The sequence below is a fragment of the Cupressus sempervirens genome, chromosome 9 (assembly GCF_028749045.1).
Source record: "Cupressus sempervirens isolate cs-2001-9-10 chromosome 9, ASM2874904v1, whole genome shotgun sequence".
In the NCBI taxonomy this organism is placed as follows: Eukaryota; Viridiplantae; Streptophyta; class Pinopsida; order Cupressales; family Cupressaceae; genus Cupressus; species Cupressus sempervirens.
In genome coordinates, this window is record NC_143126.1 from 441,952,073 (window position 1) to 441,968,563 (window position 16,491).

At 34.1% G+C, this 16,491-nt stretch overlaps 1 protein-coding gene across 6 annotated transcripts in view; it reads right to left on the reverse strand.

Moving 5' to 3' along the window:
• LOC149539203 (auxin response factor 6-like) overlaps positions 1 to 16,491 on the reverse strand; it is a 111,715-nt gene that overhangs the window by 26,807 nt on the left and 68,417 nt on the right. For all 6 annotated transcript variants that reach the window (XM_089800528.1, XM_089800526.1, XM_089800527.1 and 3 more), the window contains exons 3-5: positions 482 to 580; positions 320 to 376; positions 51 to 206 (exon numbers count right to left, since the gene is read on the reverse strand). In XM_089800528.1, the coding sequence (XP_089656654.1) occupies positions 51 to 206; positions 320 to 376; positions 482 to 580 (312 nt within the window). The remainder of the gene's footprint in view (positions 1 to 50; positions 207 to 319; positions 377 to 481; positions 581 to 16,491) is intronic.

Genomic DNA, 16,491 nt, shown 5'->3' on the forward strand with positions numbered 1-16,491 from the left:
ACTAGAGCAAAAAGACAGATAGTGGAGAGCACTAACAGATCTGTACATACCAGTGGAGGAAAAACCTTTTCAGCAGCACGGCGTGGAATTGAGAATCCACCATGAGTGCTAGTGTCACTAGCTGTAAGCGTCTTACAGAAGTAATTAGTTGGTTGCCTGTTCTGTGTTCCCAAATCAGGAGCTAGATACGAGTCCTTCTGCTCTTGCTAAGCACAATTCCAAAAATGATGCACCAAACAAAAAGATATTTTTTAATTAGCAATAGAAAGGAGATGAAAATATACATAATCCAAACAGCCAGCTTCTAGAAAGGACTTACAGTTGTTAAGGGTTGTAATGTCATTTGAGCATACACTTCATCTGTCTCTATGTCCGCCTGGGTTAGAGTTTTCAATATCAAGTGACAGGTCATATATTATGCAACTTGAAGTGAACTATTTAAGGAACTCTAAAAAAATCATAACAAAAAAAGGTTCCCCACCTGCAAAGTGACATTATGTAATTGACAGATCAATTGAGGTGGCAGATTTGGATAATTAGGTATGTGAGAATCAATCTCTTTGTTTGTTGAGGCAGCCACCTAGAATGACAAATAACACAGACAATCAATATTGGTAAAGTAAAAATGGTATTAACAAAACTCATACTGAGCCTTATTATCATGTGAAACCTTCTTTGAGTAGCTACATCTTGTCAGTGCAACTTGTCTAAATGGCAGTAAGATAGTGGGAATGATTTCCAAAACATGTTATAGTCAAGATGAGGGTGGCAACACCTTCATATAGATTAACAAAAGGATACAACAGGATATGCAGTCACTGTCACACCCTCCAGAAAGACAATATGACAAATAAAGTTAAGAGACAAAATCTGACCATTGAGTAGAATGTTGACAGCTCAAAGAGAATTTTTCACATTGCATATAAGGCAAGAGGTATGTCTCCACAGGGGCATCACGTAATCAAGCAATTGATATTTTGATGTGTAACCACAATCAAATCAGAAAATCCAAGTATAGCCTATATCTTTCTCCAATTATTCAAATCCGATCTGTTACAGCTAAACTCCAAAAAGTCTAAAAAATGCACCTAATTCAAAATGTCTGGCTCAAACTTTTAATTCTTGGGGGGGAAAAGAATTTCAATCTCCAATAAATACGAAAGGTTTATCATAAAGATTACAACTTAACACAAATTTTGTAAAAGCCTGCCATTAAATTACAAGACTAAAATCAAAAAATCTAAATAGCATAATCACATAAATCATTTAGGTTTGATTTGAGTTTACCCATAAGAATAACTCAACTCAAAAACAACAGAATGACACAATACACAAAAGCTCATCGAAAGCTTAGCAATAATTCTGCAGGAATCAATTTAACTAAGGAAATTCTTGGAATATCAAAAGCACACAAAATATTCAGAAAGTTGGATACCATTTGTATCAAAACCCTTGTCAAGTGATTCCCGAGTATTCCCAAGTTCGAATCATGTGACAGTGCTAAAAAGAAATGCAAGAAATGTGTGCAGAAAAAGTAACACATAACTATACTTGTAATCAGCAACAAATAGAAAGAATCGCTGATTTTTTATTATTAACAATAAGTCAAAGCCTAATTGTAAGGCAAATTATCATTATAAGGACTCTACTATGACTTTTCAAAGGGTAATATTAACTATTGTCAAAGTTCTTGCTACCGATATACCCCAAAACTTCATCATCCCCTCTTTCTCCTGTTTCAATATGCAAACAAGTTCAGCTAGAAAACATAACCTAGACATCCGTGAATAAAAAAATTGTTCTAGGTTCTATATCTGGTATGGCAAAAGCTCACAAGGACTTTCAGAAATGTTCCCCAAGTTTCCTAGTGTTTACCTCACACCGAGTTTTAGAAATGTTCCCCAAGTTCCCTAGAGTTTCCAAAACCCCCAGTCATCCCAGTTACACCTAGAGGTTTCAAAGTGTGAAGGAACGTGATTGGGCACAGCAGGCCATCCTTCAACCAGTTGATACAGGTCTTGCTGTCCCCAACAATGTCCTTGGCTTAGGCCTAGGGAGGGTGAAATGGGATGAAGAGTCCTAGCCACAAGCAAACAAAGAATACCAGAAAACTAATCAAAGTATCAGCAAGGAGAAGATTAAAAAGGCATTAGAAGCATTCAAGGGGAATCCATCAACAGTATTTATGATTATATTTTGTCAAGGTGTTCTTCTGTTTGGTTTTATATTGAAATCCAGTTTGTCATTTATGGGTATTGTTCGCATTTTTTTAGATTTTCTGTTTTTTGTTTCAGGGAAATAAAGGAAGCATAGACGACTGTAAGAGTGAGGATGAGATAGAGATGTCTATGCCTAGAGGTCACCATCAAACCACATGGAGAGATTGGAAAGGAAATGAGAATGGTATTGATGAAGACAGAGTGATTCAGTTCTGAAAGCCAATTTGATTGTCTCTCACTTGCTAGTAGACTATGCCAAAGGACGCTACAATCCCAAGAAACCTCTTCCCAATTTGTTATTATACTTAAATACAAAAAAATATGTGGTGACTAAAGACAGTAACTATGCCACATGCAATAAAAGTTTAAGGGACTTACACTAAGTTGATGCATGTTTTGAATAGAATCCTGGAGAAAGGGCCACTATTCCCTCTAATTCTTCTTGTAAATCTATTGCTAGGTTTCTGAGTGGTGATTATGAGAGGCAAGGGTAAAAGAAAGCCTTGCCAAAGTAATCATATTATGAAAGGTAATCAAAGCAGGGAGTAGGTTTGTGCAATTAGTAAATTAGTTTTTGTCCTTGGCATCTCATTCCGTATCGCCTGGTCACCTTATTATCAGAAGGCATTCAAGAAAGTAGCACCTGCAAGTGCCTCCTACATGCTTCATCTCAGAAAAAAAAGCTTAGGACCTCTCTTTTGGGCCAAAAATATTAGAGGGTCACCTTGACAATGAAGAAGATGAGGGGTACATGGTTGGGTGTAGGGTGCTCAACGTCATGAATGGGTGGACAGGTGTCAGACACCAGCCATTCATTAATGTTATTTGCAGAAGCCAAGATGGTCCCCATTTTTTAACAGCTAATTGTTGTTCGCATAAGGATTATAACACTAATTCAATTCAATATTTTGAAGGTTGCTGTAGACAAGATTGAAGAGCACTATCCTTTTCTAACAACTATATTCTTTAAATTTTGCTAAAATCTTATTATGATATTTCTGTATTTTCCTTTTCCATGATATCATAAGTTTTCACTTCTTTTACTGCTTTTAATCCTTTTTATATTGTAAACTTTTCATTTTACAAGTTGATCATGAATGCAGTTCTAATGTGTAGGTCAGTCCATACGTTGGTCCAGACATGCCTTCAGAATTCAGTTCATGCATTAAACAGCGAATTGAAAGCCATTGTGAAGGTCGATTGGGTCAAACAATGAGTGCCTGACACTAGGTATATGAGATGATAAATTATGCTAGATTGTTCATCTTGTTAAATATTAATGTTTTAGGAAACACCAACATGAATGATCATAATTAGGGAGTGAGGTCTATGAAGAGAATCAGACAGATATGGAGCAGAAGGTGGTGAGTTTGGTGGCTCATGATGAATTTTGTGAAAGAAAAAAATGTCATGTCAAAAACCCATACCCAAAACTTAATGTAGTAAGCTCACCCTCATATAGAAAGCATTTTGTATGATTTATTCACTGTCCTACCAAACAAATCAAGTCCAGTAATCACGAGTACGTAGAAAGTAATTGAAATGTGAGAACTGAGTGAGTAATAGAAAATATTTGAAATGTGAGAACCAAGTAACAAAATATATTCAAGAAAACCTTGAAAAACTTGCAAATAATTGAAAACACTCTCCAAAACTCTCCCTCTTAGAGGTTTCAGTATTTTCCAAACCTTTAAATTTCTGGAACAACTGTTTCCAGTATTTTTCCAAGTACAAAATATACCTTTACACATCAACTTCACTCTATTATTGCCACGTGTGTGCCTTCCTTGTGACTTTGATATCAATCCTAGAATTAAAACTAAATAAGTAAACATCCATCTGCTATGCACGACAATTTGTTAATTATTTCAGATCGAAGGGTGGGGACAAGCAACAAGATAGATTGAATAATAGAGGCAACAAGAAACACAGCTTGCCAAGAAGAGAATCAACAGTTGCACTAGAGTTTTGATAAACCAATAGCTATTCAAAGAATGAATCTTCTGCATATCTCAAACTCTTATTCATCAATAGCATCTGATCTGATCACTGAACAGACAAATAATTATACAAACTAGATACACCTTCCGAAAAGGTTAAATAGTGGAAGCTACCAAGACATTTTAACCAGAAAGAAAATTGCCATATCTTATTGATTTGATCATTTGCTTTCCAAAATTTATTCCTCAAGTTTAAAATCATAAAATTTTATAATACAAGAGTTTGTGATGAGGTTAAATCTTTTTTTGCCGACTTAGAATTAATAAATTGCTCTTCCCCCATTTATAAAAGAGCTCCTACAATTCATCATTTCCTTACAACCACTATAAAACTATAAGCAGTCGTTCTCTTACTCTTATGGTGGTGCATATAAATGCAACTTCAATGACTCAAAACTGAAAAAACAAGAGAATAAAATAAATCTTAACAGGAAAACTCCTTTAAAACCAAGCTCTCCTATGTGCCAACTAATATCCTCTACGAGGACTTGTTTTAAACACTTTACACCCTTCCGATCCTTATTTAGGCCCTTAAAGCTCCTCCAAATATCTACGGCACATATTCTAATGAAATCCAGAATTGTGAGCAGTTGATGTGCAAATTCAGTGCAACACTATCGTTGGGAATCATATTTTTAAGTAATTGGGATGAGCAATAGCAAGGGTAACATGATTCAACAACTTCGTAACACACTTTCTTTGATCTTTTTTTTTTCCAAAATGAAGTGGAGTAGAGTTTGAGAATTGTTAAAATAAGCTTAGCATATTGCTTCTTCCCCCAAACCACTAACCCCTCATCCAATCTTAACTTCTCAATTTTCTATTGGTATGTGTACCATCTGGTTTTCCCAAATCTAAATTAATATCTAACATACTCAAGGAAATACAATTATAACTTCAATTTCATAGGAATAGTTGCATCATTCATATTCATGTGAATAAGATTTACCATTAAAATCAGTTAGACAAAATTTCTTAACTAATACTTAAAACACCATCAAATGAAATTACTACAGAAATTAAAAACCACATACCTTGGAAACTATGTTCGAAATCAAAACTAGGGATGCTTCTGCAACCACCCAGGTTAGTCTACAATACCAATTTAACAATATCACATGACGACTATCATCTAAAAACCGCTATCTCAAAATCAAATGATAATTACAATTAAATACCACTAAATTGAAATTAGGGCATTACATACCATTGTATTAATTAGGGCATAGTTTACCATCGATTCATTTAGGGCTTTTGATACCGCTATATCAATTAGGGCTTCCACTACCACGGAATTCAATTAGGGCTCTTGCTGCCACGGAATCAATTAGGGCTACCGCTACCACAGAATCAATTAGGGCTTCTAAGCCCACTGTATCACTTAGGGTTCCAATCATCACTCAATCAATTTGGGCTTCAGGTTTCTTTCCTTCCGATTAACTGAATTTCGCTAAACAATTGAATGCATAGCTTATCTCTGTCTGACGCACGACTGACATCTTAGGGAGAGGTGAAATATTGCCAAGGGCTTAACCACCCAACCTCGGACCACAACTCGTCTCCATACGATCTCTAACAAGAAAGGCCCTCCCTACCCGGAATAGACAAGGGTCATCTTGCCATCCACTAGGCTTCATGGTAATAAACTCACCATACGACTTGGCAGCAAGAGATCACAATAACAGGACTATGCATGAGCTATTAATTAATTCATATTAAATGATAAATATTGAAATGTCATAACTGATACTGATTCATATTATTGATGATTCCTTTCTCACGCCTCATCACCCATCTTCTTGGCTACATAGTCGGGTGAGTCCCAGGTATTCGGAATTCTCAGAGCAAACGGCTCTATCAATTATTCAAGAAGATTGCATACAACCATCATTTCACATCCTGTGTTTACATAAATTATGTTCTTTAAAGATTTCAAAAATCGAATGCTTAATTACCTAATTTAATCATAACTGAATTCTCTTCCGCGTTCTTGCAGATTATCTTCACCATTTCATGGCTTCTCTGCCAGTGAATTCCTCAGTGTTAATATTATTCTAGATTGTTCGGAGAAGCATGTTGATTTATAAAATCAATCAAGTTTTTAAACAACTGCCATTTGAATTTATAAATGATGTATTCTCAAGGTTACTCGATTAATGATTTTTGATGCACTTCAGAAAACCAACAACTAGTATTATATATCAATCACTAACTACTATGCCTAGTCGGCTAAGGATAAATACTAAATCAGAAAAGAAAAGAGATGGAACATTTTTTTAAATTTATTCACAGCATTGTTTTACACCTTCTTCACCTATGATGGCATCATTGCCTAGTGAATGCATTGGTGTTCCAATTTCTTGTTATCATCTTGTAAAAGAAAAATAAAAGAAAATGTATTTTAATTCTGAGATAAATGGTTATACAGAATTGGTAATCTTTCAAGGCGGAGTAAAACATCATTATGCAGATTTCATGATTTCATGATTTCAATATATTAATTAGCTCTTGAATACAATCCAAAATATATACATATGTGCAGCAAGCTACGGTTCCTATGTATTAATTGCACAAAGGAATATGACTGCCGTTAAGATATGTAATGAAATATGGAAGGAAACCTTCAAATAATAAATGGTGTTCTGCACACATTACTATAGACTTAGCATAAGGAAAAACACAAGGGATTTTGTGGTCTTACGTGACACCTCTAACACAGTTCGGCTGCTCTGTTATTGGGAGAAGACGTCTATTCTGAAAACCGCAGCCAGAGATGTGAAGTGACTGGAGACGGATGAAAGAGCAGTAATATATTCCAATATCGTTCAGATATGAAGTGACTGGAGATGGATGAAAGAGCAGTAATAAAATCCAATATTGTTCTCAGTTATCTTGAGAACCTTTGATAGCAAGGAGACGGTAATGGAAATAAGAATGGAAAAAGATTGGGTTGTAATACGATATGAAACTCTATAAAAAGAAGAGTTTGACTTTACGACTTCTTGAGGTTACAAAAATCCATTCAAATTCCCAAGAAGTCTATACGAATTCAAAACATAAATTCGATTGAACATGCCAAATAATAATCGGTTAAAAGCAAAAATAATAAAAAGAAGAGAATAGAATTGGAAGATTAAAATTCGAAAATTATAATAATACAATTATTATAATTCGAACATTATTATAATCTTATTTGTAACATTACTTATTAATTATTAAATTATAATGGTGTCAAATCATTTTATTTATTAAAAGCACCTATATAAATTATTATTAAAATAATATGACGAAAGATAAATTAAAATCCTTTAAGATACATTTTATATTTTAACTCAATTATCTTAAATTATTTATTAAATAGCTCATGCGGGTCCCGTAGATGTATTCTGTTCCAAGTCACTAGGTCTTCTACCCATCTGCTCAGTGATGGTGATGCTCCTGCCTAATTCTTTTCTAACAATGTTTCCACCCCTTCAACGTGTTTTATGCAAGGAAATTCTCTTGTAATTAAATTATAAATTATTTAATCATAAATATTCATAACGGTTAACCTTCATCTCAATTCCATGAATTAGTGATTAACGATCATCTAACGTATTATCTTCACTTGAAATCATAACGATTAACTATCTTACCTTTTTGCTAGATTATAATGAATTAAATTGCCAACTGACTTCATGTGAACCTCAATGGCTATATTCTAAATTAGGTCAAAATTTGGGATGTAACATACCATTCCCCTTGTGGTTCATCATCCTCTACGAACTTGAAATTGTAACAAACATTATAAAGGAGTATTTTTTTATTTATTTTTTTAAAATTGGAATGTAACATACCATTCCCCTTGTGTTTCATCGTCCTTGATGATCTCTGCAAATTAGACACTAAAAGAATATTCCAAATATAAGATATATATATATATATAGCATCGTGATATCATTTCTTTTTACAAATCAAAATCATAATCGAAACTCAAGATCCATTTTTACTTCAAAGTTTCCAAAAAGATACTTGCATGGTAACATAAAATTAAACAAGTACTCACCTGAGTTCACTTTACCGAACTTGTGGTCATCTCAGCATCAATTGAGTTGTGATATGAATATCAGGATTTAACTGTGTGATTTTTGAGTCAAACTCGATGACCCATATTTCATGAGTAGTGATTCAACATGAATCCATCTCTCATGAGAATAAATGGATGCCGAGGTTACATAAATGGAAAAACTTGGATTCACTAACCTATTTCAGGTGATCTGTAAATTTGCAAGGATGATGTACCCATTGATGAGTGCCATATGCCAGATGGTACGTATAAGTGATTTAAATTATGATCTAGTTATGATCTAGAACTTGCTAGCTAAAGAATTTCAATTTTTGAATATTTATCTTACTTTTAGTAATTGAGTTGATTCTATTTCATATTCCTATCATAGTCATGTAGACACTCACCATATCATTAGTTCGATTCCATATTGATATCTTCATTTTAGAGAATTTTTAGGGTTCAATTACTAAAAGTAAGATAAATACTCAAAAATTGAAATTCTTTAGCTAGCAAGTTCTAGATCATAACTAGATCATAATTTAAATCACTTATACGTACCATCTGGCATATGGCACTCATCAATGGGTACATCATCCTTGCAAATTTACAGATCACCTGAAATAGGTTAGTGAATCCAAGTTTTTCCATTTATGTAACCTCGGCCTCTTTGCCCATCTTATCACAATAGCATTTCATTATAATAATCCTCTCATGATAGAATACAACAGCTTAATATGTAAATCAACATCGTGTGTATTATACATGTATAGCAATGTGTCAAAGGGTAGAAACATGATATACTATGCAAGATCATCATACATCTAATCAAGATCATAAGCCTCTAAAACAATTCATAAGATTCTCATCATTCATTTGTAAATACTTGGAAATTCATCTTTCCATTTCTGTGATTTAGGCTTCCATGCCCATCTCGTCAAAGTTTACATCTATAAACAAGCATTGATAGTTCCAACAATGCAAGTGTGTTTACTCCTTACTGGAGCACATAATGATCTTGTCATTTTACCAACATCAAAAAGGATCACGGTTCACAGTTTCGCTTTCCTTCAGTTCAAGTTCAAATAGGTAACAATTTTATTTCTGTCATTAATTGCATAAAGAATTATTTAGCCATCATGATGGATTTTGTTAACTTTTTATCAAGACTATATAAACTGTGTTTGGATTGCGCAATCCTCAGCATCAGGACCCATTTTAATCTTATCATTCTCTAATAAGAATGGCCCTCCCTCCTGGAATAAGACATATGTATCATTTTGGTCCTGCCATCTAAGTAATCGGGTGGATTGAAGTCCTAATAGTTATTCTCCAAAATAACGGAAGCATTTGGACAATCAACAAAGATCACATGTTTGTCACATCTGCCCATATCTACCCTGGCCAAGGATTTCAAATTGGGTCTACAAACCCAACCTCCACCAACTCGACTTGCCAATCCTTTTTATCTTCTTAATTAAGTTTCGTCTTTATGATATTATAGTTTATACATTTGTCCATTTTATATCATCTCGGTCTTCCTAGCTATTCTGAAAGATTTTCCAGTGTGTTTTTCCAATTTTGATTGCAATATCCGTTACGCAAAATTTTAAAAAATTAACATTTGCATTTTCAATTTCTCAAAAACAATGTTGGACCCAAGATTTAGCGTTGAACCCAGAGCTCTGATACCATATGTAATATCCGGTTTTCCCGAGACTAAATTAATATCTAACATACTCAAGAAAATACAGTTATAACTTCAATTCCATAGGAAGACAGTTACATCATTCATATTCATGTGAATAAGATTTACCGTTAAAATCAGTTAGACAAAATTTCTTAACTAATACTTAAAACACCATCAAATGAAATTACTACAAAAATTAAAAACCACATACCTTGGAAACTGAGTTCAAAATTAAAACTAGGGATGTTCTGCAACCACCCGAGTTAGTCCACAATACCAATTTAACAATATCACATGACGACTATCCTCTAAAAACCGCTATCTCAAAATCAAATGATAATTACAATTAAATGCCACTAAATTAAAATTAGGGCATCACATACCATTGTTTTAATTAGGACATTGTTTACCATCGATTCATTTAGGGCTTTTGATACCGCTATATCAATTAGGGCTTTCGCTACCACAGATTCAATTAGGGCTTCCACTACCACAGAATTCAATTAGGGCTCCCGTTGCCACGAAATCAATTAGGGCTACCGCTACCATAGAATCAATTAGGGCTTATGAGCCCACTGTATCACTTAGGGTTCCAGTGATCACTCAATCAATTAGGGCTTCAGGTTCCTTTCCTTCTGATTAACTGATTTTCGATAAACAATTGAATGCATAGCTTATCTCTCTCTGATGCACGACTGACATCTTGGGGAGAGGTGAAACATTGTCAGGGGCTTTAACCACCCAACCTCGGACCACAACTTGTCCCCACATGATCTTTAACGAGAAAGGCCCTCACTACCCAAAATAGATAGGGGTCATCTTGCCATCCACTAGGCTTCCTGGTACTAAACTCACCATACGACTTGGAAGCAGGAGATCACAATAATAGGAATATGCATGAGCTATTAATTAATTCATATTAAATGATAACTATTGAAATGTCATAACTAATACTGATTCATATTATTGATGATTCCTTTCTCACACCTCATCACCCATCTTCTTGGCTACACAGTCAGGTGAGTCCCAGGTATTCGGAATTCTTAGAGCAGACGGTTCTATCAATTATTCAAGAAGATTACATAAAACCATCATTTCACATTCTGTGTTTACATAAATTATGTTCTTTAAAGATTTCAAAAATCGAATGCTTAATTACTTAATTTAATCATAACTGAATTCTCTTCCGCGTTCTTGCAGATTATCTCCACCTCTTCACTATTTCATGGCTTCTCTACCAGTGAATTCCTCGATGTTAATATTATTCTAGATTGTTCGGAGAAACATGTTGATTTCTAAAATCAATCAAGTTTTTAAACAACTGGCATTTGAATTTATAAATGATGTATTCTCAAGGTTACTCGATTAATGATTTCTGATGCACTTCAGAAAACCAACAACTAGTATTATATATTAATCACTAACTACTATGCCTAGCCGGCTATGGATGAATACTAAATCAGAAAAGGAAAGAGATGGAACATTTTTTTTAAAATTTATTCACAGCATTGTTTTACACCACCTTCACCTATGATGGCATCATTGCCTAGTGAATGCATTGGTATTCCAATTTCCTGTTATCATCTTGTAAAAGAAAAATAAAAGAAAATGTATTTTAATTCTGAGATAAATGGTTATATAGAACTGGTAATCTTTTAGGCCGGAGTAAAACATCATTATGCAGATTTCATGATTTCAATCTATTGATTAGCTTTTGAATACAATCCAAAATATATATATATATATATATATATATATATATATATATATATATATATATGCGCAGCAAGCTACGGTTCCTATGTATTAATGGCACAAAGGAATATGACTGCCGTTAAGATATGTAATGAAATATGGAAAGAAACCTTCAAATGATAAATGGTGTTCTGCACACATTAATACAAACTTAGCATAAGGAAAAACACAAGGGATTTCGTGGTCTTACGTGCCACCTCTAACACAGTTCGGCTGCTCTGTTATTGGGAGAAGACGTCTATTCTGAAAACTGCGGCCAGAGATGTGAAGTGACTGGAGACGGATGAAAGAGCAGTAATATATTCCAATATCGTTCAGATATGAAGTGACTAGAGACGGATGAAAGAGCAGTAATAAAATCCAATATCATTCTCAATTATCTTGAGAACCTTTGATAGCAAGGAGACGGTAATGGAAATAAGAATGGAAAAAGATTGGGTTGTAATACAATATGAGACTCTACAAAAAGAAGAGCTTGACTTTACGACTTCTTGTAGTTACAAGAATCCATTCGAATTCCCAAGAAGTTTATACGAATTCAAAACATAAATTCGATTGAACATACCAAATAATAATCGGTTAAAAGCAAGAATAATAAAAAGAAGAGAATAGAATTGGAAGATTAAAATTCGAAAATTATAATAATACAATTATTATAATTCGAACATTATTATAATCTTATTTGTAACATTACTTATTAATTATTAAATTATAATGGTGCCAAATCATTTTATTTATTAAAAGCACGTATATAAATTATTATTAAAACAATATGACGAAAGATAATGTTAAAATCTTGTAAGATACGTTTTATATTTTAACTCAATTATTTTAATTAAATTATTTATTAAATAGCTCATGCGGGTCCCACAGATGTATTCTGTTCCAACTCACTAGGTCTTCTACCCATCTGCTCAGTGATGGTGATGCTCCTGCCTAATTCTTTTTTGACAATGCTTCCACCCCTTCGACGTGTTTTCTGCAAGGAAATTCTCCTGTAATTAAATTATAAGTTATTTAATCATAAATATTCGTAACGGTTAAACTTCATCTCAATTCCATGAATTAGTGATTAATGAACATCTAACATATTATCTTCACTTGAAATCATAACGATTAACTATCTTACCTTTTTGCCAAATTATAACAAATTAAACTGCCAACTGACTTCATGTGAACCTTTACGGCTATATTCTAAATTAGGTCAAAAATTGGAATGTAACAGTATGACTAACAAGGTCATGGCACAATTATAATGCTCCCACGGAAGCTCCTGGCGTAGCCTTACTTTTCCCTATATTTTAATAATGATAGCTGATAATTTATGTAGTAAAATTGAAAAGTGCTCCTCATTTCACTGCTTGAAATTGAGAAAAAAAAATTTACTTAAGGCTTAATTAATGAGAAGCTTTGATACTTTTAGTCTTGACATAACCTGCACTTCCCAACCCCTTCCCTACTAATTGATATAGATGTCTATATAGGAAACAAACATATTATGGAGTCTTATGGGTTTTATTCTCATGCATATTTCTGGTGACCTGTAGCTAAATAAATTGGCAATAGATTACATAAACAATTTTATTTTTTTTTAAACTGCAGCATTCTGGAACTGGGTATGATTTTCCAAATATCATAAGAATACTCAATATTTCATATAAATTACATACAAATACTTGCTAGAATGACAGAACATGACCTCAAACAAAAATTACAACCTTTAGATCAGATTTCCTTTGGACAACGGTCCATCTTTGAATTCTACAAATCCGAGGGTTTCATCCTTGACCTGATAGTTGAACACATAACTTAGCCTATACCAAAATTATAAGGAAATTAAAGAGGGCTTTCAAAAGCAACTAGGCACTTCACTGTATAATAGTAGGAGACCCCACTTGGCCACCCAAAACCCAATGCTTGATAAACCATTAAATAATATTTGTTAAATTTTCAAAAATCTTCCTCAACTAACTCCCAGATTATCTTGAAAGTCAGATTGTAACATAAATGACTACTCTTTTATTGAAACCCATGCCCTATTGTGTTAGTATTCAATGTTACTATATTATAATTTATTGAATGTTGCACTGGATATCCCAATTGATGGTCCCTATTATCAAACGTATTCCTCTTTATTTATCCTTATTGGAGAAAATAAAGATTAAGCCCACACAAGCCAATTCAACTAAATGGGGATGTTACAATTTTGTCCTTCCCAAAATTGCTTGCCTACAAGCAATGCAGTGCTAGCTGTTCAAAATTTCTAGTCCCTCCCTAATAGTGTCCTCTAAAAGGAGGTTCTTCCAACAGACCAAGGATTATAAGAAGATCGTGTCCATCAATTCATTTTCCCATACATCAATGATGACCTCTAGAACCAATAAAAGTTTTCCTTCATCCCAACATGGTAAAATATGTTTGCAAAGTGCCTTTTTGAGGAAATACAAATGGAAAACATTGTGAATATGACTGCCTATTGGAAACCCTAACTCGTAATCCACTTCACTAACCCTTCTCAAAACTATGCATAGTCCATAGATATGAGGTTTGAGCTTTTTCACTCCAAATTGCTAAATGGTAGTTTTTATAATGATGCAATGTTAAAAAACCATATCGTCCACTTCAAACTTAGTATTGTGTCAGCCTATGTACAATTTTTGTTGATTTTAGGAGCCTGGCCCAAATGAATTTAATGTGTTCTCAAAATGTCTTGCTTATGTTTTGCCAAGTCACTAGCTACTTGTACCCTACTATTAATAAACACCGAATCGAAGAAGGTTAGCGCATCATATCCATATAATGCCATAAATCGAATCACGGCAATGGTTGGCGTCATAGCACTACGCTCCAAGGTGCAACCGCCTGACCCATGCTTCTTATTGATCTATGACATAATTTCTTAGTTACCGGATTCGTGCCCTAGAGGTCGGATCCAGATTCGGGTCCAATCCGGATCCAAATTTGTGCCTGGATTCGTGCAGATCCGAGCAGGATCCTTGTTTTACACAATGGATTCGTCTGGATTCATGGCCCACAAATACTGACGAATCCACTGTGTAAAACAAGGATCCTCCCCGGATCTGCATGAATCCAAGCACGAATCCTCAAGGATCCAGCGTGAATCCTCAAGGATCGACAAGTTTAAGTGAGTTATTTAATATGACTTTTTTAAATATATTTTTTTGCTTTCTAGTGCTAAAATGACCTTTTTATGCATTATATATACTAATAAATGAGAGAAACAAATATATATATATATCAGTTACTAGTTGGGGCTTGGGCAAGATCAGTATTTTTTTTGCTTTCTAGTGCTAAAATGACCTTTTTATGCATTATATATACTAATAAATGAGAGAAACAAATATATATATATATATTCACGAATCCTAATCGGGAAAAAAAAAATCACGAATCCTAATCGGGAAAAAAAAAATCACGAATCCACGGATCCGATTCACGTGCCCGAATCGGATTCGTATCCCGAATCGATAACATTGCATAATTTCTCCAATGTCCTTCAATCCACTTATTCACTACTTTTGACTAACCTTTTATCTATGGGTGATAATTATCATTGAGAGTAAGCTCAATACCAATCAAACGAAAAAATTCCCACTAGAAGAAACTAAAAAAATTATTGCCCCTAACCCTAACAATGTTCCTAGGCAAGTAATGCAACCTAAACACTTCTCTTAAAAATAGATCAGCTACCTAAATTGCTCCGAATTTTACAAGAATGGAAAAGTAGTGTTCATACTTAAATACCAATACCATATCCACTATTGCATAAATGCAATTCTTACCATATACTTTAGAGATGCATACGATGAAATTGATGGACACAATTTCCCACTTCTGCTAGGGAATAGGCAAGGCATATAGCAATCCTAGAAGAAAAACAGCTTTCCTCTATCTTGTTGGTAAGTTATGCATTCCTCAATATGTTCGATAGCATCTTCCTCAAGACCTTTCTAGGAGAAGCTTTATCTTATCTAACTATAAGTCTTCTAGAACCCCAAGTGTGTATCCACTAGCACATCATCCAAAGCTTTCAAATCTTCTACTTCATCTTATGGATTCAAAAACTAGGATTATTATATTATTGCAAAATGAAACTATTTTTCTACTAAATACAAGTCATCCCTTCCCACTTTTACCCAAAATGTTAGCAAAAAAGGTGTTCCAACCGCCTTAGGGACCATAACTGCAAGGTGGGTAGTTTTGAAGTTGACTTAACTTCAAATATTTTGCCATGATTGAAGACTTTCAACATCAACATAAACAATAGAATAGAGTGTATAGTAGGCATTCGAGAGAATATTGCCATAAATCATTCAAGTCAAATTGAACTTCCACACTACGCACCTACAAAAAATTGTCAAAACTTGACCAAAATATGTAGGATGGTGATTTCTCTTCGTCATTAATGGAAAATGCTATGGATGCCCATTTTGCACTAATACTAATTCGATTCCCTCTTCAACAACACCAAATTCTACAACCAATGGTTATGAGAAACCAAGAATACCAAGTACAAGGCATGAACACATTATCTCTTTAAGCTTCTCAAAATGTCTCTTTAGCAATGTCACTCCATGAGAAAGCTCATTTTTTATCATATTGGTTAGCAGTGCTTTTAACCACCCAAAAAACCTAATGAATCATTTGCATTCAGCACTCCATGGGGACACGTCCCTGACCATTTTGGGCTTGTTCTCGTACTGGGGACGGAACAGGGACACGAAGACGAATTTTCTCCATCCCCCTTGTCGTCCCCAATCG